Here is a 24330-nt window from a genome sequence, read left to right as displayed (position 1 = left end):
CATGGAGTCCCACTCTGCAACTCTGGGCAATAGCTTGCCTAATCTCCACAACGGCCCCCACAACGCTAAGGATGCCTGGCCTCCACCTTGGGGGTGCCCATGAGTGGACACCTCACAGGGAAAGCCAGGATGGGTTCCACAGCGGTATTCGTACAAGCGCCTTGAGACCCTTGCGGGTGAGTAGTGCGCTATACAAGTATCAATTTACAATTTTTTTTTACATCCTGGTCAATACCTTTAACTGATCTTCCATCCAGCTGATGTCCATACCTGGCTGCACAGCCTGACCATTGTCACCATGTCTATACAAGGTCACCAGAAATGGTCAATATCCATTCCCGTCCTCGCATGACCAGGCTGCCGGGTTAACAATGCATTTTTTCATTTACATTTCAGTAGTCGGTTGCCTGTTCAAAGTGTTTTACTTGTTTGTAAGTCTAATAATATGCTTTAAATTAAGTATTAAATAAACATTCTTTACTTATTTGGCATTTGCAGTCAAGGTAAGAAATCTGACTGCCCCTCCAAGTCAACAAAAGTCATAGCTACAGTAGATGGAACATCGAGGCTGATTTTCTATCAGATTCTATCAGATTCTATCTGGTGATCCCTCCACTCTACACACTTGTTGGTTCGATCTGTGCAATGTCTCCCGATTACTTATCTGTGCCATCTCTATGCTGTACTTGATCTCTCAGCGGACTCATGTCTATCGCTAATCACCTGACCAATATCTATGCCGATCGCCACATATGTTTCCTGCCTATATCTGAGCACCTCATCTGAGCCGTGTCTACATCGATCCAGCATGTGGCACCAATGTGTGAGTTGATTCACCATCTTGCAGGTCTACAATGTTGATTTTGTATAGTTGTGACTTGCAGGACTTCTATACCTCGTTGCTAATGGCAGAACTCTGTATAGCTCAGGCTTCCAAGAGCTCTATACACTGTTTCTAATGCTGGATCTCTCTATAGAGCTAACTTACAAAAGCTCGTAGTATAGAACACTGAATATGCTTCAGCACGCACGCGCCGCCATTCAAATAGGTTTTGAACACTTACCTTGAAACCGTCGCCAAGCTGAAAATGTTTTCCTATGTGTAGATGCCACGGACAGGCAAGGCAGGTCAGGCAGCAGGCGAGACAATGAAGGGAAGTTTCGAGCGGGAGGCAGGTCAGGCAGCAGGCAAGGTGAAGGGGCGTGGTGACCGGCAGTGGTTGAAATTTCCGGATTCAGCCGCAATCACCCGAAATGCGTGGTTGGTGCGCGCACTTAGTTATCACGCTTTTGATGAGCAGGGTGGATGGCATTTTGGATGAGTAGGGTGGACAGTGTCCACCCTGTAAAATGAGTGGGGGGACGCCGTTCACCCGCTTGGTACCCCGACTCATGCCCTGTGCAGGACACTTATGTGCTTTATCTTGAACGCTAACTCCAGCTGATATTGTGGGGTGGCTGGCACTGGCTACAGTGCTGACACATGGCAGGTGGCATGGTGAGTGTATGGGGACCCTGCTTCAGCATACTTTGCAGGAGCGACCCCCAAACTTTTGTTAGAGTTACACCACTGCCACTCACAGCATGTCTCTTTGAAGTATGCTAGGCTGGGGAGATGCCTTACAGAATGTGTCAGTGAACCTGATTCCATGGGGCGCACACTGCTGGCGAGGCAGTCCTTAGCTCTTCCTGGTATGGTGACAGCTCGTACAGTCTCTGTGAAGCTGATCCCACAGAGCTCACCCAGCTAGAGGCAGCTCTCATTGCCCTCCCAGTGAAGCCGATCTGCTGGGGAACTTGCTGGCGAGACAGTGTTGTTACCTTTGTCTAACTACGGAATATTTCACTTTTATTTTTTTTACTAGATCAGGCCAGCCAACTTGAAGAACAATCTCACTGTGTGAGGAGTGGGCGGGCCTTGAAGTGGGCGGGGCTCTTGGCCAAAAGTACCAACGAGGCACTTTTGAACACCTCCCTGCCCACTTTAATGGACGTCGGCATTTCAAAGCCTCGTAAAACGAGCTGGAAAACCATTTTTAGGGCTCGGCCTACGTCACCACTTCGTCAGAAGTGGGGCGGAGCTCCGAGCCGTATTGTTAAGGGGCTCAGAATCGTGAAGTAAAAATTCCTCAGTGCGCGAGAATTTTTCGTGGTGTTGTGTGCCCTCTGCATGGTCATTGGTCCTTTCACGGCTGTGTTTTTGTAAGTGTTCACGCAATAGGCCCTAGGAATTTTTCTCTATCCACTTCCTGCATATTCCGTGCTAACACGCGCATGAGAATGCCATAAATTCCCAATTACCAGATGTCAGGGTCCGTTCGCGCATTCACGACTCTGTAGTTTTCTTGAGCTGTGTGAGCGCGCATGCTGTCTCCCCGTCCAGGAGAATGCCATAAATTCTCAATTAGCAGCTGTCAGAGGTGCCGGTAATTGAAGGCAGATGCTTGTTTTTCAATGCTGCTTTATTGCCGTCGCATGTATTTATATATTTATTAACATGCCGGTTCTTAGTAAAGTACATGTCAAAGGCTAAGAAAAGTAGGTTATTGCAGTGAACTATATCAATAATGGCAAACCCTTGTTTTTTCAATGCTGCTTTATTGCCGTCGCACGTATTTATATATTTATTAACATGCCGGTTCTTAGTAAAGTACATGTCCAAGGCTAAGAAAAGCAGGTTATTGCAGTGAGCTATATCAATAATGGCAAACCCTTGGTTACAGGACATAAAGATTATTATAGTGTGAGTGCAGAGTGGTGAGTGCAGAGTGGTGAGTGCAGAGTGGTGAGTGCAGGGTGGTGAGTGCTGAGTAGTTAGTGCAGAGTGCAGAGTAGTGAGTGCAGAGTGCAGAGTAGTGAGTGCAGAGTGAGAGTGCAGAGTAGTGAGTGCAGAGTAGTGAGTGCAGAGTAGTGAGTGCAGAGTAGTGAGTGCAGAGTAGTGAGTGCAGAGTGGTGAGTAGTGAGTGCACAGTGAGTGTGCAGAGTAGTGAGTGCAGAGTAGTGAGTGCAGAGTAGTGAGTGCAGAGTAGTGAGTGCAGAGTGGTGAGTGCAGAGTGGTGAGTGCAGAGTAGTGAGTAGTGAGTGCAGAGTAGTGAGTGCAGAGTAGTGAGTGCAGAGTAGTGAGTGCAGAGTAGTGAGTGCAGAGTAGTGAGTAGTGAGTGCAGAGTGAGTGTACAGAGTAGTGAGTGCAGAGTGGGTGTGCAGAGTAGTGAGTGCAGAGTAGTGAGTGCAGCGTAGTGAGTGCAGCGTAGTGAGTGCAGCGTAGTGAGTGCAGCGTAGTGAGTGCAGAGTAGTGAGTGCAGAGTAGTGAGTGCAGAGTGAGTGTGCAGAGTAGTGAGTAGTGAGTGCAGAGTGAGTGTGCAGAGTAGTGAGTAGTGAGTGCAGAGTAGTAGTGCAGAGTCGTGAGTGCAGAGTAGTAGTGCAGAGTAGTGAGTGCAGAGTAGTAGTGCAGAGTAGTGAGTGCAGAGTAGTGAGTAGTGAGTGCAGAGTGAGTGTGCAGAGTAGTGAGTAGTGAGTGCAGAGTAGTGAGTAGTGAGTGCAGAGTAGTGACTGCAGAGTAGTGAGTAGTGAGTGCAGAGTAGTAGTGCAGAGTAGTGCGTGCAGAGTAGTAGTGCAGAGTAGTGCGTGCAGAGTAGTAGTGCAGAGTAGTGCGTGCAGAATGAGTGTGCAGAGTAGTGAGTGCAAAGTAGTGAGTAGTGAGTGCAGAGTAGTGAGTAGTGAGTGCAGAGTAGTGAGTAGTGAGTGCAGAGTAGTGAGTGCAGAGTAGTGAGTGCAGAGTAGTGAGTAGTGAGTGCAGAGTAGTGAGTGCAGAGTGAGTGTGCAGAGTAGTGAGTGCAGAGTAGTGAGTGCAGAGTAGTGAGTGCAGAGTGAGTGCTCAGAGTGCAGAGTAGTGAGTGCAGAGTGAGTGTGAAGAGTAGTGAGTGCAGAGTAGTGAGTGCAGAGTAGTGAGTGCAGAGTAGTGAGTGCAGAGTGAGTGTGCAGAGTAGTGAGTAGTGAGTGCAGAGTGTGAGTGCAGAGTAGTGAGTAGTGAGTGCAGAGTAGTGAGTAGTGAGTGCAGAGTAGTGAGTGCAGAGTAGTGAGTGCAGAGTAGTGAGCAGTGAGTATTGAGTGCAGAGTAGTGAGTGCAGAGTAGTGAGTGCAGAGTAGTGAGTGCAGAGTAGTGAGTGCAGAGTAGTGAGTGCAGAGTAGTGAGTGCAGAGTAGTGAGTGCAGAGTAGTGAGTGCAGAGTAGTGAGTGCAGAGTGAGTGCGCAGAGTAGTGAGTGCAGAGTGAGTGCGCAGAGTAGTGAGCGCAGAGTAGTGAGCGCAGAGTAGTGAGTGCAGAGTAGTGAGCGCAGAGTAGTGAGCGCAGAGTAGTGAGTGCAGAGTAGTGAGTGCAGAGTAGTGAGTGCAGAGTAGTGAGTGCAGAGTAGTGAGTGCAGAGTAGTGAGTGCAGAGTAGTGAGTGCAGAGTAGTGAGTGCAGAGTAGTGAGTGCAAGGTAGTGAGTGCAGAGTGAGTGTGCAGATTAGTGAGTAGTGAGTGCAGAGTAGTGAGTGCAGAGTGAGTGTGCAGATTAGTGAGTAGTGAGTGCAGAGTAGTGAGTGCAGAGTAGTGAGTGCAGAGTAGTGAGTGCAGAGTAGTGAGTGCAGAGTAGTGAGTGCAGAGTAGTGAGTGCAGAGTAGTGAGTGCAGAGTAGTGAGTGCAGAGTAGTGAGTGCAAGGTAGTGAGTGCAGAGTGAGTGTGCAGATTAGTGAGTAGTGAGTGCAGAGTAGTGAGTGCAGAGTGAGTGTGCAGATTAGTGAGTAGTGAGTGCAGAGTAGTGAGTGCAGAGTAGTGAGTGCAGAGTAGTGAGTGCAGAGTAGTGAGTGCAGAGTAGTGAGTGCAGAGTAGTGAGTGCAGAGTAGTGAGTGCAGAGTAGTGAGTGCAGAGTAGTGAGTGCAGAGTAGTGAGTGCAGAGTGAGTGTGCAGAGTAGTGAGTGCAGAGTGAGTGTTCAGAGTGCAGAGTAGTGAGCGTGCAGGGTGAGCAGTGTGTGAGCGTGCAGGGTGAACAGTGTGTGAGCGTGCAGGGTGAACAGTGTGTGAGCGTGCAGGGTGAACAGTGTGCGAGCGTGCAGGGTGAACAGTGTGCGAGTGTGCAGGGTGAACAATTCCAATCCAAACCACATAATTCTATTACACACCACATGCATACACTCCATAACACATGGCTAAAAGACATTGCCATTTACAATGCCATTAGCTCTAACTCAAATAAATCCGAGACCTATTGCATTTCCAATGCTTGTTTACAATAGTTTTCAGCTTGTTTTCTCTACCACGTTAGACCGCTCAGCTCCTCACTGGGAGACCGTGTGATGGGAGCCACTGGCACAGTGTGAGTTGGCAGGTATGCAAGATGTTGGCAGTTGCTGTCAGTTTAGAGATTAGGGATTTTATGGAGATTTTCTATAAAAAAAAAAGCATTGAGTCAATAAATAATATTGCTGTTGGTCTTGTAATTAGTGTTCATGTAAGGTCTCTATTTACAAGAGTTTTATTAATTGTTCATCAATAGTATGGGATGTTTCAGGTTTGACACTCTGCAATTATATAACGGCATGCCTGTTTCATCTGTTTTCTTCCTGGGATTAGATGGCGGTGGTGTAGCTCTTGGCATGTACAACACAGACAAGTCCATTGCTGAATTTGCACACAGCTCCTTCCAGATGGCCCTATCTAAGGGCTTGCCTCTCTACATGAGTACCAAGAACACCATCCTGAAGAAATACGACGGGCGGTTCAAAGACATCTTTGAAGAAATCGAGAAGTAAGTTTAATGGACAACTGTGGGCAGGGATTGAGCATTTGAACTTTAGCAAATGGCTGACGCTGACCTTGTGACTGCAGGGATGGAACCATTTTAAGAGCCGTCAGACACAATATTCTGGCCCAGAAACTGAACGTTTATGATATTCCGCTGTAAGTTTGAGCTCCTTGTGTTTGTATGGCCAGGCAAAGCCAACATTAAGAATGTCAACAAAACAGAAAAAAATGCCAGTACTGAGTACTATTTGCTGAATCACTGAATATCCAGACCAATGAGATTAAACCAACAGGTCCGCACTGTTCAAAGTGCCATTATTCATTTTATTTGGCAACTAGCTTTTTTGAATTACTTTATCAAAACACTCTATACACATATAAAATTCTATTTACAAAAATAACCTGAAAAACATACTTAATGGAAAACACTTCATCACAGAGACACCAAAAACCACTCAATGCATCCCTTCATTCATTTCCCCAATCATTCAAAACACTAATAGCATTCAACTCTCACACCACGCACACTCCTCACCTGGTCGGGCCAGACCTGAATACTTAACTTGAAACTGGCCACGTCCCAGGGAGGCCTACTATACGAACAAAGGCCAAACAACCAAAAGATTTAACCTCAATCTCACAATGGCGCACACCCAAATCAAAACTTCCAAATGTCACAGAGTACAACAATTATTTACAGTGCACCAGTGGACGACCTAATTTACAATAGGTTTGTTTGACAAAACACAACATAGAGGCCGACGCGTTTCGAACCCAACAGGTAACGGGGTTCTCATCAGGACCACAGAATCTTAGTCATGCGGCAGACCAAAATCTGCTATGCCAGGAATGAAGCATAAAGGGAGTATAGAAAGGTGTCTCCAAGGAGTCTTCCCACAACTACTTGTATGCAGGATTGCCGAAAATGAAATCCTAATCACCTTGTCACTTCGTGTCCCCAAAGTGAGCCAAATGATCATCAGATCCCAGAAAGCCTTGCGAGGCGCCGCGTCAGACGCCGGAGTTGTGTACAGGCAGACGGGCGAGAAACGTTTGCTTCAATTCAAATATTTAGTACTGGTGAAATTCGCCCCTCTGCACAGTGCACTACATGTATACTGCCGGTTCATGATTTTAAATGCACTCACTGCGGCTTCTTTAAGGGCCGGATGTCTGTGTAACCAAATGAAATTACCACATAAAAGGGGTAAACCTAGGGGTAGAACTAGGGGTGTTAAATCTCCTTCCTTCTGCACAAAACTGCAGTTGTGGAGCATAAACTGTAGATCATTTCCTAAACACAAAAATAATATCTACGATTTCCTAGTTGATGAAAAACCTGATGCCGTATTCCTTACGGAAACCTGGCTTCATGAGAGCTCGGGGCCTGATATTGCCATGGCGACCCCTGATGGTTACAAAATGGTCAGGAAGGACAGAGACACTGGTAAAGGAGGAGGCATCGCGATAATTTTTAAATCTAATTATGTATGTACCCTCGATGGTTTCCCTATGCCTGGATGTGAAGCCGGATATTTTAAACTTGCTACCAGCTCCCAGTTCACTTTGTCAGGTCTTTTGATTTACCGTCCTCCTGGAAACGCGAATGCCTGGACGATGTCTTTCGCTGACACCATTGCTCCTCTATCCCTGAAGGCGGCCAACTTTACCATTCTAGGCGACTTGAATCTCCATTTGGAAGACGATCAATGTAATGTTAGCAAACTGTTTTTATCCGAACTTGAAGCTCTAAACATCTTGCTACGTAACTCCGGGCCAACACACTCCGCTGGGCATTTATTGGACCCTGTTCTTTTTAACCTCCGATTTGAATGCTCTCTTCCTGCACGCCCCCTGGAATGGTCAGACCACTATGCTGTACATTTTGTCCTACCTCGGACTAAAACCCCGATTAGTGACAATGGCAGTAAGGACGTATTTACACGTCGGTGGAACAAGCTTGACACAACCGACTTCAATACACGCTTGATGGACACCCTTCCTAACACCGACACGTCCACATCTGTGTTGAACACTGCAGTATCCAAATGGTTGAACTCCGCTATTGATGACGTTCTCCCTCTAACACCAAAGAACGCCACATCCCACCGACCGCCTGCACCCTGGTTTTCCACCTAAAGTGCATGAGATCCAATTGTAAGACCTTGGAAAGGAAATGGAGAAGTTCTTATTCCGCTTCTCGTAAAGTGGCCTATAAGGAAGCCCTCAGGGACTACCACCATCAATGCAAAATGGCCAGAGCTGCCTATGTTTCTAATATAGTTACCAATGCCCAAAATTGTCCACGCACCCTTTTTTCTGTTGTGAAAAAATAAACAGGAGCGGATTTGGTACCGGCCCCGCCTGCCCTAGACGAGACTCTATGCAATTCTATTGCAAAATTTTTCATATCCGAAGTAGAGCGTATTTACGAATCATTAAGTCCCTCTACATCTAATGACGTGCCTCTGTTTGAGCCAGCACTGATTCCAGATCACTCACCCTTCGTAATGGCTAAACTTACAAATTGGTCACCCTTCGATAATGCCTCCTTCTCCTCTTGCTTGAACAGTATCAATTCTGGCTCCCCACGGGATCCGGTAACGGACAAAATTTTAAAATTACTTGAACTTGGCCCACGTCGTGTGTTAATGCAACTTCTCAACTCTTCACTATCTGAGTCATATGTCCCACAGGAGTGGAAGCATGCAATGATCATTCCTTTTTTGAAAAAGGCTGTAGCAAATGTTGCCAACCTGTCTAACTTAAGGCCAATTTAATTGCTGCCCATTCTATCAAAGATCCTGGAAAGGCATATTAACACGCAATTAACCAATCTTGTGGAGAGCTCGGGATTTTTACATCCGTCCTAGTCAGGCTTTAGAGCGCATCATTTGACCGAAACTACACTTCTAGGAGTCACCGAGAGTCTGCGACACAGTGTCGATCGCGGAGAAACACTCGATCTGAGTGCGGCGTTCGACACTGCGTCTCATTCCATTCTTCTTGCGACTCTTCAGTCCCTAGGTGTAGAGGGTGCGGCCTTAGCCTGGATAGCCTCCTTCTTAAGAGACTGCACTTTTCAGGTTTTTTCTGCCTCTGCCTCTTCTATAATTTGGCCATCGGCTCACGGCGTTCCCCAAGGGTCTATACTCAGTCCCTTATTATTTAATATTTACGTAAGACCTTTGGCTACTATTGTGGAGGAAGCCGGTCTTACTTTGTACTCCTACGCCGACGATACACAAATAATTTTCTCTCTTTCAAATAAAGAGTGTAACGATACCTCTATCTTGAAAGAAGGTCTGATTTGTGTCTCTGAGTGGATGAAGAGCAATTTTTTGAAACTCAACGGTGACAAGACCGAGGTTGTGATACTAGGCAGGGGTAAGGATCTCTGGGGCCACCATTGGCCCAAGGATATGGATCCTACCCCGCAGCCTGCAACTGTAGTACGCAATCTCGGGTTTCTCATCGATGAGAACCTTACAATGAGACAGCAGGCTGTGAAGGTGGCCTCTATTTGTTTTGCCACTCTGAGATGGCTTCAAAAAATCCTGTGGATGCTGCCCCCTTCGATACAAAGAACGGTTGTCCAGGCGCTGGTTGTTTCCCGCCTGGACTACGGCAACCATAAAAAAACTTCAGGTTGTTCAGAACGCTGCCGCTCGGTTGCTCCGCAACGTTCCCAGGAGAACATCTGCCTCTCTAGCACTCCGTGACCTTCATTGGCTCAAAATCCTGAACAGAATTAAATTTAAAGCGCTCTGTCATATTTTTAAAATCAAGCAAGGCACTGCTCCTAAATACCTTCAGGGCCTTATCCAGGCCTATAAGCCTAGCCGAACCCTGAGATCATCAGGGAATGGTGATTTTTCCATTCCCAGATTTAGGCTAGTAAAAATGGGAGGCCACTCTTTTGCCCATTTGGGTCCTAAATTCTGGAATACTCTTCCCGTGACCCTAAAGACAGAAACAAATCTTTTGCGTTTCCGTAAGGGACTCAAAACTTGGCTTTTTCAACAGTAATTTGAAGCATCTCTTCAGCAAAACCAGCATACAAGTTGTTCTTCTCTCGTCTGTCCCTTAGCGCCAGGAAACCCACTGCGGGTAGCTGTGCGCATTATAAGTTTCAATAAATAAATAAATTCGGAATACATTGGAATACAGCCCTTGATGATCGTTTGGCTACTCTGGGGACACGAATTGACAAGGTGATTCGGATTTCATTTTCGGCAATCTTGGATACAAGTAGTTGTGGGAATACTCCTTGGAGACACCTCCCTTTTTGCTTCATTCCTGGCATAGCAGATTTGTAAATAACAATACCTTTTATTTATGTTTTGAGTTTTAAAACCTAAATAAAAGGCATAAAAGGCATTCTCATTTACAATACTAATAGCTTAAACTTTCGCAAATGTGAGACCTATAGTATTGCAATAAAGGGCCTTCTCGACTGCTAGTTAGAATGTAAGTCTCAGAGGAAGAGACCATCCTGCGACGTCTTCAAAGTAGTGATTAATAGTTCAGTAAAGAAGATGTGTAAGTGTTCTGAATTACACAGACACAAAGTGTGAAGTGAGTGTTACATATGATCCGAGCTATAAACACTAACAAAGTGCTCCTAAACCTTTCGCTTTGTGATTACACTGTCGGAGCTCAGGAGGAAGAGCGGGAGGGAGGGCTATTTCCTGCCCTCTTCGTGATTTGAGTGTACAGTATGGCATTGCGTAATATCATTGCTATCTTTTGCCTAATAAAAACACTCCAGCTGTAGTAGGGCCCTGGCTTCAACTCCTGGTGCAGGACAGGCTGTGCTTTATGGCAGGCATGGAGGGAGGGATGGTCTTCGCTGCAGCTCCTGCCTCGTACAGTGCTCCTGCTATTACTAGTGAGTGAGAGGTGCTTAGGTGGTGGTATTGTTATTGGTGGTGGTGGTATTGGTGGTGGTGGGATTGGTGGTACTGGTGGTGGTGGCATTGGTGGTGGTGGTGGTGGCATTGGTGCAGATATTGGAGCTGGTATTGGTGCTGGTATTGGTGGTGCTGGTGGGATTGGTGTTGGTGGTGGAATTGGTGCTATTGGTGGTATTAATGGTGGTGGTATTGGGGTGGTGGTATTGGTGGTCGTGGTGGTAATAGTATTGGCAGTGGTGGTATTGGTGATATTGGTGGTGGAGGTATTGGTGGCAGTATTAGTGGTATTAGTGGTGGTGGTGGTATTGGTAATGGTGATACTGGTGGTAATGATAGTATTAGTGGTAATGGTGGTGGTGGTAATGGTATTGGTGGTAATGGTATTGGTGGAGGTGGTATTGGTGGAGGTGGTATTGGTGGTGGAGGTATTGGTGGTGGTGGTATTGGGAGTGGTGGTTGTGGTATTGTTGGTGGTGGTATTGTCAGTGGTGATATTAGTAGTGGTGGTAGTGGTTGTATTGCTATTGGTGGTGGTATTGGTGGAGGTGATGTTGGTATTGGTGCTATTGGTGGTGGTGGTGGTGTAGGTATTAGTGGTGGCGGCGGTAGTATTAGTGGTGGAGTTATTGGTATTTGTGGTGTTGGTGTTGACATTGGTATTGGTGATGGTATTAGTGGTGGAGTTATTGTTATTGGTATTGGTGGTGGTGGTTTTGTTGGTGGGGCTGGGTATTGGTGGTGGTTTTGGTGGTAATGGTGTTTGTGGTATTGGTGGTATTGATGGTGGTGGCGGTATTGGTGGTGGCGGTATTGGTGGTGGCATTGGCATCCTCCTGAGCAAACTGGCTGAGAAACATGTCAACATCCATGTCTCCAGTTTCATAGAGGCGACAGGGGGCCTGGACCACTCACAATCTGGGTTCAGGCCCAACTACAGCACCGAATCAGCACTCCTCTCCGTGACCGACAACATCAAGATGTCACAGGATAGAGGAGGCTCAATGATTCTGGTGCTGTTAGACCTGTCAGCCGCTTTTGATACTGTGTCTCATAAAATACTTCTAAGCCGTTTGCAGGGAGTGGGCATTGGAGGACAGGCTCTGTCCTGGCTGGAGCGTTTCCTCACCGGGCGATCACAATCTGTCAGCTTGGGCCCCTATCGTTCCACCTCAAGGGTGCTCACGAAGGGGGTGCCACAGGGCTCATGCCTAAGCCCCACATTGTTTAATGTGTACGTGGCCCCCCTTGCTGAGATTGTAAGGAAGTACGGATTCACACCGGTGTCTTACGCTGACGACACCCAACTTCTCTACCCTTTCCACTCACTTAACTTGAATGTTAGGGAAAATGTTGCTGAGGGTATGAGGGCAGTGTCAAATTGGATGGCTTCCAACTGCCTCCAATGCAATGTCGGGAAGACGGAGGTAATGCTTTTTGGGAAAGCCACCATACTCTGGTCTCCCGACTGGTGGCCTCAGGACTTGGGACCAGTACCCTGCCCAAAGTTGACCGTGAAAAACCTGGGTGTGAAATTAGATCAAAATCTAACCTTAAAGGAGCATGCAAATGTAATCTCGGGAGCATGTTTCCGCACCATTGGCCTGCTAAGGCGAGTTTTTCCCCTCCTGCCCGACACGTATAGAAAGACCCTTGTACAAGCCCTGGTGATAAGCCGGTTGGATTATTGTAACGGGCTCCTGATATTAGCTAACGAGGATGCTTTAAACCGGCTGCAGGTGGTTCAAAATACGGCGGCAAGACTGATCCTGAATGCTCCTCCAAGAACCCCCTCCAAGCCCCTACTGAGAAAACTCCACTGGCTACCGATACGGCAACGTATCAAGTTTAAAATCTGTTGCACTGTTCATAAATGCCTTTTTGGAGGTGGCCCCAAATACCTGGCCCAAAAATTCCAGCACTATAAACCGGATCGCCTTCTTCGATCAAGCAACCAACTGTTACTAAAATCTCCATTCATTAAGAAGACCAGACAAGGTGGCCGTGCCCTCTCTCTTGTGGGGCCGACCTTGTGGAACAATCTGCCCCTTAGCCTCAGACAAAACACCAACCACATATCCTTCAGGAAAATGCTTAAAACAACTCTGTTCCTGGAAGACTAATGGCCTTTAGCTCATCCACATAGGTACGAACTTTTCCATCCTGGCGTGCAAAGCGCGGAGATACCCCATTGGGGTCGATTCTGGCGCGATATAAGAAACTAAATAAAATAAATAAATAAATAAGTGGTATTGGTGGTGGGATTTGTGATGGTGGGATTTGTGGTGGTGGTATTGGGACTGGTGGTATTGGGGGTGTTGGTATTGGTATTGTTTGTGATGGTATTGGGTTTGGTGGTGGTATTTGTATTGGTGGTGGTGGTATTGGTAGTGTTGGGGGAGGGCATTGGTATTGGTGGTATTGGTGGTGGCTTTGGTATTGGTGCTATTGGGGTGGTATTAGAGGTATTTTTGGTGGTGGTATTGGTATTGGTGGTGGTATTGGTGGAGTTGGTATTGGTGGTGGTGGTGGTATTGATGGAGGTGGTGTTGGTATTGGTGGAGTTGGTATTGGTGGTGCTGGTATTGGTAGTGGTGGTGGTGGTGGTAGTATTGGTAGTGGTGGTATTTGTGGTGGTGTTATTGGTGATGGTGGTAGCGCTGGTGGTGGTATTGCTATTGGTGGTGGTGGTATTGGCGATGGTGATGGTATTGGTGGTGATATTGCTATTGGTGGTGGTGGTATTGGTGCAGGTGGTATTGGTGTTGGTGGTGTTGGCATTAGTGATGGTATCGGTGGTGGTATTAGTGGTGGAGTTACTGGTATTTGTGGTGGTGGTGGTATTGTTGGTGGTATATGTGGTGGTGGTAGTGATGGTATCGGTGGTGGTTATATTGGTGGTGGTATTGTTGGTATTGGTAGTGGTGGGGGTGATATAGGTGGTGGTGACATTGACGGCGGTGCTTGTATTGGTGGCATTGGTGGTGGTAATTATTGGTGGTGGTGGTATTGGTATTGTGATGGTATTGGTGGTGGTGGTATTGGCACTGGCATTGGTGGTTGTATTGGTATTGGTAGTAATGGCATTGGTTGTGGTAGTGGTCGTGGTATTGTTGTTAGTAAAACAGGCTTTTGAAAACCACCGTCAGGTGGCTTTAGTACAGATAACATGTAACACAGATGTGCTGTTGTCAGCTTCAGCCCATTAGCCCAGGATTATGTGCCTCTTGGAATTCACATGACTTAATTCGCTAATGATTCCTAAATACATTTTCCTTGGTGGGTTGACACAGACACGAGATAATGCCGGGTTAAAGTGATTGCAAGCAGGCGCTCGTGTTATGGGGGCTGCTGTGCTGCTTAAAAAAACACAAGCGGTTTCAGCTGAAGCAGCGCATGTTTGGCCTGCAGTAAGAAAAACTCAATAAATTAAATGGTGCTTACAGACTAAATAACAGGTCCTGTGTAACGACCGAAGTAGCCATAGGAGGTTACAAATGAAGACAAGGAGGGGCTAACAAGCCTATTAACGAATTCGAAGGCAGCATTTATGAAAGACAATGACACAAGCTAATGAAAAATATGGGTGGAGAGTGGGCGCAGCTTCTTTCCCATACTCTACTACAGCAGTCTCGCAGAGCGAGGAGCGCATGCCCACCTCCACTAGGCTTAATCTAATAAACAAACTATCACATTGATTGGTTCCTCACACTGCATTGAGAAGGGAAAATCTGGTAGCCTTTGACAGAACCTGACCGTCTCTGCAACAATTCAAAGAATCCATTTGAAAGTAGGTGACTCTGCCCCATCGTTGCCTCAGGCAAGTAGTTAACTGGGCGAAATTACATTAATTAGAACAAGCACTGGTAAACAATAGGTTTTGTCTACGTGATTAATAATACTATTTGTTGTAAGCAGTAGCTGGGTGAGCAGCTGTGCAATATAAGTTACTGAAGCCCCTTTTAAGATTTATATTAAATGGGAGGCTACTTAATGGAAAGCTTGGACTAAATATTATCCAGAGACTCCAAAGGAGCTCGCCGCAGCTATGCAAGAATTGAGGGTCATCCCCAGATGGAAGGGGTCTTGCACTGTAGATCAAAGAGAACCAGAATTCTGAACAGTTTAGATACCAATAGGTCCAAGAAGAAAGGCCAGTCCAAGCGAAACGAAACACCCTAATTCCAGAACCCCCAGCAACCCCTGCATAGAGATTGAGATTCCTTGTAGAATAACTCCCCTGCATGAACCGAAGAATAGCAGAAGTGAAACGAGAAAAACACCACTCCCTACACTCTACATTAAAAAGCATAGTTCTGAGAATTTAGACACTGTGCGTGACCCCTGGAACCAACCAGTTGTGTAAACAGAACCAGGGAAAGACACCACTGAACAAGAGCACCCTGGTGAGATGTGGTACCACAAGCAACAGCGTGGCAAAAGTAAAGTGCACAGCGCCTCTGGCAGCCAGCTAGAGGAGCCAAACTCATCGACCAGTTACAGTGGCCTAGATTTGCTAATGGCAACCTCCGTGGGGAAATAAAAGAAATGCGGTGCCGCTTGCAAGCACCAAACCCACGGCAATCTCTACAGTAGAAGGGAAAGGAGATGGCAACAGTTGCTGTTTAACAAAAGTAAAGCGTACAGCGACCTGGTAATACCAGCTGCTGTGGTAAAAACGATATGCGGGGCCACTTGCAGCCATCATTGAAAAGTAAAGCGTGCAGCTCCTCCTTTGTAATTCCAAGATCTAAGTGTTTCTCTTATATCTGGACAGTGGGCAAGCAGAACAATACAAATACACAGCTCCTCTCATTGAGAAGTAAAGTTAGAGGAAATAATGCAGATACACACATACAGCTCTGTCCTTAGTAATTACCATAGAGTATCACTGCCAGGTATTTGTTGTGCATAGTGTTCCTAATGTCTGGCCTGCTCAGATGGACATTTCAGTTCTAATGCACATGCTCAAAAAAGGAGCATGATGCAGTTCTGCTCGTGAACTACTCAGGACTTTTTAGATGGATATGGTGTCATGAATTATCACAAGGAATTTTATTTTTTTAAATGTATTTGCAGATTCTGCTGTCATGTTGAGTGTAATTCAATTTATAAACCTTAACATCTGATAGAGACTTCAAGCTGGAGATTCCTTACCTTTGAATTCGCAGTCATCAGGCTGGATCCGGAAAGTTTTGCTGACCAATTCCCCTTGAGTGCAGCGTCGGGTGGCTCAATTCGGCTCCGCGTGACGTTGTCCGTGTCAGCAGCATCGGTTATGGCGTTGCGGTGCCTTAACAGGCGAGATCCAGGCACGCAGATGTCAGTTTTTGCGCCAGTTAAGCGCTGATCCTGTAAGAGCTACCCCTCTGCTGCTTTTTGGCATGCTTTTCGTCTAACGAAAATAGTGTAAAGAAGGGTCTAGGGGGAATTTATTAAAGACTGAGAACACCTCCGCTCCCCAATCACAGTGAACACAACTAATGAGGAGATGCCCAGTCTAACATAAAAGGAACTGAAAACAACTGAATGCTGCAGGAATGTGAAGACCCAGTTCTAATAGTTTGCCCACCACCTGACTAGATTCAAGAGTCCATCGGCCCACCCTTACCTAGATGTTTCTGTAATATAAGCTACTGCAGGAAAGAATTTATAACAAGTGCGAGCAGTCTCGTTTGGAGCACCGACGGACAGCGAGCAGTCTCGTTTGGAGCACCGATGGACAGAGCGGGGCTTCCTTCTCTGAACAGTCAGCTGGGTGAGGTGAGGCCTTCCTCCCACATAAAGCTGGGAAAGAAGAGGTAGCTCTTATCTGAAAATACATATTTTGTATGTCGGGTAGGGTGGCGAGGGCCACAACTTTACCTTAATATTCTGTTTCTTTAAAATACACTATTTGCACTTGTTATAAATTCTTTCCTGCAGTAGCTTATATTACATAAACATCTAGGTCCTGAAGAAAGCCGGGATAGTTGACCATGACGGCTGAAACATGTCGACCGCATTAGTTTGTAGCCAGGAGATAGTTATTATTTCTCATACTATCAGGTTATTTTAAATATGGCACTTGGATAATCCTTAATAAATATATATTTTTTGTCCAAGTAGCTATTTTTATCTTCACACACTTTAGCACTGCACTGCACCAGAGTACATATGGTTTGAACATTCACCTTGGCATGAGTCGTTTAGGAGCATGAGGTCAGGTACCCAGCAGGGCAAGATGGCTCAGGGCTGTGGTCCTAGACCTGAATCTCCTTGAGCTCCAGATGACGATGTTCCGTCAGTAAGGGTGGGCCGATGGACTCTTGAATCTAGCCAGGTGGTGGGCAAACTATTAGAACTGGGTCTTCACATTCTTGCAGCATTCAGTTGTTTTCAGTTCCTTTTATGTTAGACTGGGCATCTCCTCATTGGTTGTGTTCACTATGCTTTTCGTCTAAGTCTTCTCACTTCCTGTGCAAGGGATGTCTTCGAGGAAGACTGGGTTCAAGTCGCGCTTTGCTCATCACCGCATGATGTCGGTTACCTATCCCCATCTGATTTGTCTCTTGAGTCTCGAGCGTGACCACGATACAAAGTCACGCTCGGACTTTGGGCCATGGCTCCTAAGATCTTGAGGGAGCAGGTGTTGAAGTGCCTCGCAGCCTGGCAGTCGGCTCCGACAAACGAGACTAAGTGGATGTCCCGGCCCCAATCGAGGAAGAGAAAGGTTGCGGGACCGCACTCGGAGCCCAAAGTCCTCTTCATCTCACTCGAGGTCCTCGGGACACTCTAGGAATAACCTCAAGAAGAAAACGTCCATGCAGACTTCATCTTCGCCTCGACTGGCATCCAGCGTCGATGGAGGTAAGGAGCACCGACGCTCTAGGCACAGTTCTGGGGAGCTGGAGCCTAAGTCGACTTTGCGCCTCCCACCCTTTGCGGAGCCAAAGCGTCTCCCACTCAAATGAAAGAGTTCTACGAGGCCCTGCACCGCATATTTGAGCAGAACGACCCCGCTGGTGAGCCATTGGGCCCCACGAGGTATGAAGAGGCCCCAACTGGTTTGGCGCCATCTGCTCCGGCCACGGTGTCAGTGGGGCCCCAGGGATCCGATCTTGGATCCGGGTTGACGCTGGCCGTGCCATCGTGACCCACCTCGACATCAGACCCAAAGTCGCTGCCTGCAGCGCCAGCGTCACCCATCAGAGACGCCAGCCCCATCCTCATCCCCGATAACACGGAGCCGGAACAACTTCAATTCTGATCCTGAATGAACCCAGAGGTGTTATGTTGTTGCCCGAGCACTGGCTGTGCTAGCCTCAGGATAGGAATAGAAGAGGTCTTCGGACCCTCTGGAACACCAGGAAGTCTCTGAGAAGAACTTGGATTAGTATGGGAAACTTTGGGAGGCCAGTGGACTGGACACCTCCCCAGATGCTGGCATGCTCACTGCCAACAGTGTCTACGGAGTAGGGGGCATCCTATGCCATGGTGGTAAGAAGGCAGCTCAGGTCATTGGACTGGAGCTTCCCTCAGTGCAGGTCAGACTACTCTCCTGACCGAGGAGCTTCAACCGGGGGCGTCCACATCTGAACCCCTTTTGCCCTTCAACAAAGCACTTACAGACGTCTTTCTAGGCATGTGGTCCAAGCCAAGCACAGGGACTCCTGTGAATAGGACGAATGCATGCCGGATGACCCTAAGTTCCTCAGTCAGCACACCACTCTAGAAAGCTTGGTAGTACAGGCTTCAACATCCGAAGGCGCATTCCCATCTGCCCCTCCAGATAGGTAGGTGGTAAGCCAATCACCTCTTCCCTTTTTTGAGTGTGTGCGATAATAGTTTTTAAGAGCAGACAGTGGTCCCAAGGACCTGCTCTTAAAAAATGAAACAGAAATGTTTCATTTTTCTTTTTTAAATGCACCTTGTTTTCCTTTAAGGAAAATGGGACGCATTTAAAACAAGCATTGGCATAGCCAATAGGTCTCGCTTGTGGGACCTTATAAGTATTTTGTTTTGCAGCACAATATCCTTGTAACTAAATACTTATAAGGTCCTACAAGCGAGACCTATTGGCTATGCCAATGCTGGTTCTTGAATTCATATTTGTGCACGGGTGCAGTGTCGATTTTTTGGGCATAGCCTAAACACAATTGATTCTTATTAGATTTAGAGTACACATTGTACTTCAGAAACTTTTCCCAGCAGTCCGACAAGCCGTGCGAGTAGGGGCAGCCGGGGCAGAGTGGGCTGAAGCGCTAAAGCGGAGCGTGGCGTGGCTTTGCCTGCAGCTTCCGGCTGCCAGGGGACCCCACGCGCACGACGGTGAAACAGCATGACATCTGACGGGAAACTGGTGCTGCACACATAAAAAGTAAGCAGGAGAAAGAGGCGTTCATACCCACACGGATTGGGAATAATGGCAAATACGACGTCCCTGGGAAAGATTGGAAACAGAGCCCCACTCCTGCTGGGTGCGTGGAAAGTGCGAGGGCCAAATCGGGTAGTTAAACTGAGGGAAAAATGTTGCCAATGAGCTAAAAGTGTGCTCTTGGTAAAAAAAAAAAATGCGTGCGCCGGGAAAGGAAGGCAGAGAAGGGGAGGGGGAGGAGAAATGCAAGACGGCGGGCAGGGGAGCGGGTAGTTAAACTGAGGGAAAAATGTTGCCAATGAGCTAAAAGTGTGCTCTTGGTAAAAAAAAATGCGCGCGCCGGGAAAGGAAGGCAGAGAAGGGGAGGGGGAGGAGAAATGAAAATGACTAATTAGGGGAGGAGAAGCCGCAGAGCGCACGCTGGGCGAAGCCCTTTGATGTGCTCTGCGGCAAATGGAGGGAGGCTGATGCGCGTTCATGTTTGAACACGTGGTTCACATGAACTGCAGGAAAACGCCATGAAAACGCCAGCAAAAAGCTGGTGGTTTCATGATGTTTTCCCGCTTGAATTCTCGCTCCGCTCGATGCGCATGCGCGCATCAATAGGTCGCGAGACCTAAAAAAGCTGCATTATTAAAAAAGGAGTCACAGACATGGTGGTCTGCTGACCCCAGCAGGCCACCATCCCTGTGAGTGACGGCCATTCCTAATGGGGTCACAAATAGCACCTGACTTATGAATATTAATTTGCGACCCCATTAGGAATCGCTAACAGTGTTTGGGACACTGTTATAAATTGCATTTTGCGAGTCGCAAAGCAATGCAATTTTCAAATCGCAAAATGTAAGGTTTGTTCATCTGTCCCCTGGTTTTGGAAATTTATACTATTTCATTACAAGACTGGAGGCTATCATTATGCATTATTCCTTTAATGCCACTCCACGCAGCAATTTAAAGAACTTTAATTCATAAATTAAACATTCTAGAACAGAACATCTATAACTTATAAGTCCACGAAAAGAACAATCTGCCTCTTTCAAATGTTGCTTCTCACAATTAAGTTCCTTCCTTTTACAGTTATTGTATCTTTGCTTTTGTGTGCTTCTTAGGAGTGTGCCATGCTGTTTCTAATTTATGAAAACACCTTTCTTAACTGTTATGGGTTAAATTTGGTGTGGCACTTTGTTTAAATTGTTAGTATTTCCTAATGCGTGAGACCTTCTGTGACGGGTTACATTCAGCCTATGTGCTTACGTGTGTTTACTTAGCGTACTTCTGCTTAAAATGCGTCGGGAGACAGGCTCAACTTGTACCTGGTATTGAGCGGTCCGGCACCCACACCATTCTCTTTCTGCTTTAACAACAGGGGGCCTGTGCTGCCGAGGCTGCCTCTGAGAGCCTTAGGCTATCACGGCCCCTCAATGCATGTGCCAGCCGACCCTGCAACCTCTTCAGTGTTCCGCAGGCCTCTCCGGCTTCCCCCGGGGCTCCTGCTGTAGGCTGCATCTACCCGACACGTCCCCTGAGGCAGAAACACGTCGGGCTGGAATTAAAGGAAAGCACTTGGCAACAGCTTTGCCGGCCCAACATGCAGCGTGCCGCCATCTTTGTTTGGGCTTTACCCAAATTGATTGTAAGTAATGGGGTAGGCACTGGGAGACATTATAATGTTACATTGGCAGTTGATAGTTACAGTGTCTCTGTGATCAGCTGTTCCTCTGATGCATTATAAATCATTAACTCCTCAACCCGGCGCACTGTTTAAGCGATTGCTGACAGAGCTTTATATTTAGCATCTCATACAGGGTTTGTCTCATTATTTTAAAATAATCCTCCTTCCCCACTCATTATACTAACATGTCAGATCAAGAGAGAGAGAGAGCCCTGAGATTTTACAGGGGAAGATTAAAGAGGTAATTAAAAAAGCTAATACAACGTGAGATGCATACATGTGTACATGAGATTCCTGAACAGGTGATATTTTAGAAAAGATGTAAACGATCTGATCATGAAAATGACTGCAGATCCTTCTTAGGGGAGACTCCAATTATGTAGATAAAGGAGGTAACAGATGGAGGAAGTCTAAACATATTGAGAAAGGGACTGTCCCCTTTATGAAGATGAGAGGTCCAAGCTCCTCAAAAAAGACTGGAGGTCCAAGCACCTCAAAAAGAATAGGAGGTCTAAGCACCTTGAAGGGGATTGGTGTCCTATGCGACACATAATTGAGTTGTCTGATGCGGTACAATGGAATCAAGTGCCGCTACTCGCACACAAGATAATAATTTTTCAGAGGAGGAACAACAGAGTGAGGTGCCTTTAGACGAGAATGTATTAGACCTGGACCAGGGTGACTTTGATAGGGACGATCTCTTTATGAAGGATAAGATCCCGTCTACCTCCAAGGGTATAGTAAAAGATCCTTCAGGACAGAAAATGTTTTCGCCACACAACATTAAGCACCTCAGGAGTGCAAAGTGGTGGCCCCATGACCATGTGGGCAAGTTCATCAAATGATGGATCAGGAACCCACTTGAGAAGGAAGCCCGTAGTGTCTGAAACAGCGATTGCTCAAGGTCTTTTATCTATGATAAGGTGTGCCTTACCCCAAACCTAGACCTTTAGCTTATCACCTACCTCTTTTAGTTGTGTAGAGAACCTAGGGCATGGCTGGGCTACCAGGGCTGCCTCCTTGATGTGGTCAGACCCGGGGGGAGCATTATTGACATGACTGAAGAGATACATGTCAACAAACTCCCATTGGTTATAGACCTTCTCAGGATGGAGCCGAAGGGCTATGGTTCTTCTTGACAATGCAAATGCTGGCCTCAATGCCGAGAGGCGCAGAGTAGTGCTTCCCAAACTTAGCGATCTAGTGGAGAGAGAAGGCTCTGAGGACCCCAAGGGTCTTCTCTTCGGTAAGGATATGATCAGGACCCTGGGCAAGTACTTAGCAACCTTTACTGCCCTCGATAAGGCCCAATCTAATATGCACTGACTTTTCAGCTCAGGTGTTTTGGGGCAGGCCGCAAAAGGGGACTTTCTGCTGGCTGGGGTTCCCAGATGTCTCACTTCTCTAACTACAGGCAAAGAGGTTTTGGCAGAGGCTATCAAGCCGTAACAACCCCGACCTTCTATCCTCAAAGAGGAGGTTTCCAGTGTGTAAGAGGGAATAGGTCATGTAGACAAGGCTCAGCCAGTTACCAGGTTGAGTACAACGATATAATCTTCTTCTTCTTCCCTGTAAAGAGTGGGAGGTCGCCTCAGACTTTTTATTCTGACCTGGGAAACAATAACACAGGATCCTTGGGTCTTAGAAACCGTCAAATGATTCAGAATAGATTTCCTTAAGAAACCCTTTCGAGCTGTTCCAACAAGAGAGCTAAGTTTGACCACAGTTCAGCAGAAAGTGGTAGAGGAGGAGGTAAAATGTATGTTGCAGAAGGGCGCCATTGTAGAAGCACCTTTAGAGCACATGGTTTCCATAAGTGCACTCTTCCTTGTGAAGAAGAAAGACAAGGAGGGGAGGCCAGTGACAAGCCTAAGAGATCTGAACAGATTTCTAGTCTGCAGGCATTTCAATATGGAAGGGATCAATCTTTTAAGACATAAGCTGCTATAAAATGATTGGCTGAAGAAGTTGGATCTGAAAGATGCCTAATTTACCATTCGAAAGGCCAGCAAGTGTCAACCGTGCCTTCAATTCCCCTCGTGGGGTCATCTTTACAATTCCAAGCGCATCCCTTTGTTGTCTCTCCAGCACCATGGTGCTTTGCCAAGGTAATGAGAGCTGTTGCTTTCTACCTCAGAGAGAGGGGAGGTGGGTATGATCGTATATTTGGATGATACCATTATCAAGTCCCAATGCCAAGCACATGTTTTGAGGGACTTGGACATGGTCATGTCCTTTCTGGAGAGTTTGGATTTCATAGTAAATAGGGAGAAATCTGCTTACCCCCTCCAACTCACTAGAGTGTTTTGACTTCCCAATGGATACAGTGAACATGGTTCTGCTTTTGCCATTAAAGAAGATTACCAAAATTTGAAAGGAGATAAGGTATGTTCTGAAGCAGGAGTGTTTAACTCAGAGGGAACTAGCCAGGCATTTAGGTCTTCTCATTATTATGCTTTGCAGAAAATAAAAACAAAGGCCCTTCACTGAGGATTGTAGTATGGAGGCAAAATGTCTTTAGATCAGAAAACCATGTCGGTGTTGAATTTGTGGTTTGAGAATTTGGATGCCTGGAATGGTAGGGCGATCATTGGCTGATCTCCAGACTTGATTCTTTAATCAATTGCGAGTCTGAATGGGTGGGGTGCATGCTTGGGAGCACTGGACACGGTGGATTGTGGTCACACGCAGAGAAGTCACATCACATAAATGATTTCTAACTGACAGCAGGTCTTTATTCTCTTATGAGTTTCAAACATTTGCAGACAGAGAAGTGTTGTTAAAGATGTACAACGTTTCTGGGGTAGCATATATAAATCGTTTAGGAGGAGCAAGATCCTCAGACCTTTCAGATTTAGCCAAGAAACTTTGGTTAATTTGCTTGGAGCACAAGATCAGCTTGAAGGCAGATTATTTCGCTGGGTAGACAGGTGTGACTGCGGATTGGAATTTAAGGTTTTTGCAGGATTTCAGCGACCGGAAATTCAGCAGGATCTGTTTATAGAAACTGTTTTAAGATTTGGGACCCATTGGAGTTAGATCTTTTAGCGAGCAGGCTAACATTTCAACTGAAGAGGTACTACAATTGGATGCCAGGCCAGGTGCTATAGCCAAGAACTCCTTCCTTCAAACTTGGAAGAGGACCAACGCTTACAGGTTCCTACCCTTCGCAATGATTCAGACAGAGGGTTCTTCAGAAGATGAGGCAGGAGAGGTGCTTAATTGTCCTAATAACTCCGTTCCAGGTATCACAAGAATGGTTTCCATTGACCTCAAAGCTAGCTTGCGATATTCCCTTTTTTCTTCCTGATGTGGAGGGTCTGTAGAAAAACGCAGACTTGGAAGAACACCCTCTGGTTCTGCAGGGACCTTATGCTTTCATGTATGGCGAATATCAGGAGATCTAGAGAAATGTCAGGCCTTTCGGGAAGAGCTGAAGAACTTCTTGAGGACTCCTGGGCTCCAGGAAACCCCTACAGATATAAAGGAATATGGAAGACGTGGTTATGTTGGTGCTTGGAAAGTGATTTGGAGCATGTGGAGGCTGCTACAGTTGAAGTAGTTAATTTTCTGGTAGAGCAGTTTGATAGCTGCCTTAGGTATAGAACA

At 46.6% G+C, this 24330-nt stretch overlaps 1 protein-coding gene across 2 annotated transcripts in view; it reads left to right on the top strand.

Annotated features, from left to right (window-relative positions):
* The window catches only part of IDH1 (isocitrate dehydrogenase (NADP(+)) 1), a 345768-nt gene that overhangs the window by 195035 nt on the left and 126403 nt on the right, over window positions 1-24330 (top strand). For both annotated transcript variants that reach the window (XM_078680349.1, XM_078680350.1), the window contains exon 5: window positions 5610-5784. In XM_078680349.1, coding sequence (XP_078536475.1) covers window positions 5610-5784 — 175 coding nt within the window. The remainder of the gene's footprint in view (window positions 1-5609; window positions 5785-24330) is intronic.

The sequence above is a fragment of the Lissotriton helveticus genome, chromosome 3_1, assembly GCF_964261635.1.
Source record: "Lissotriton helveticus chromosome 3_1, aLisHel1.1, whole genome shotgun sequence".
Classification (NCBI taxonomy): Eukaryota; Metazoa; Chordata; class Amphibia; order Caudata; family Salamandridae; genus Lissotriton; species Lissotriton helveticus.
This window is presented reverse-complemented; position numbering and strand designations above follow the sequence as displayed.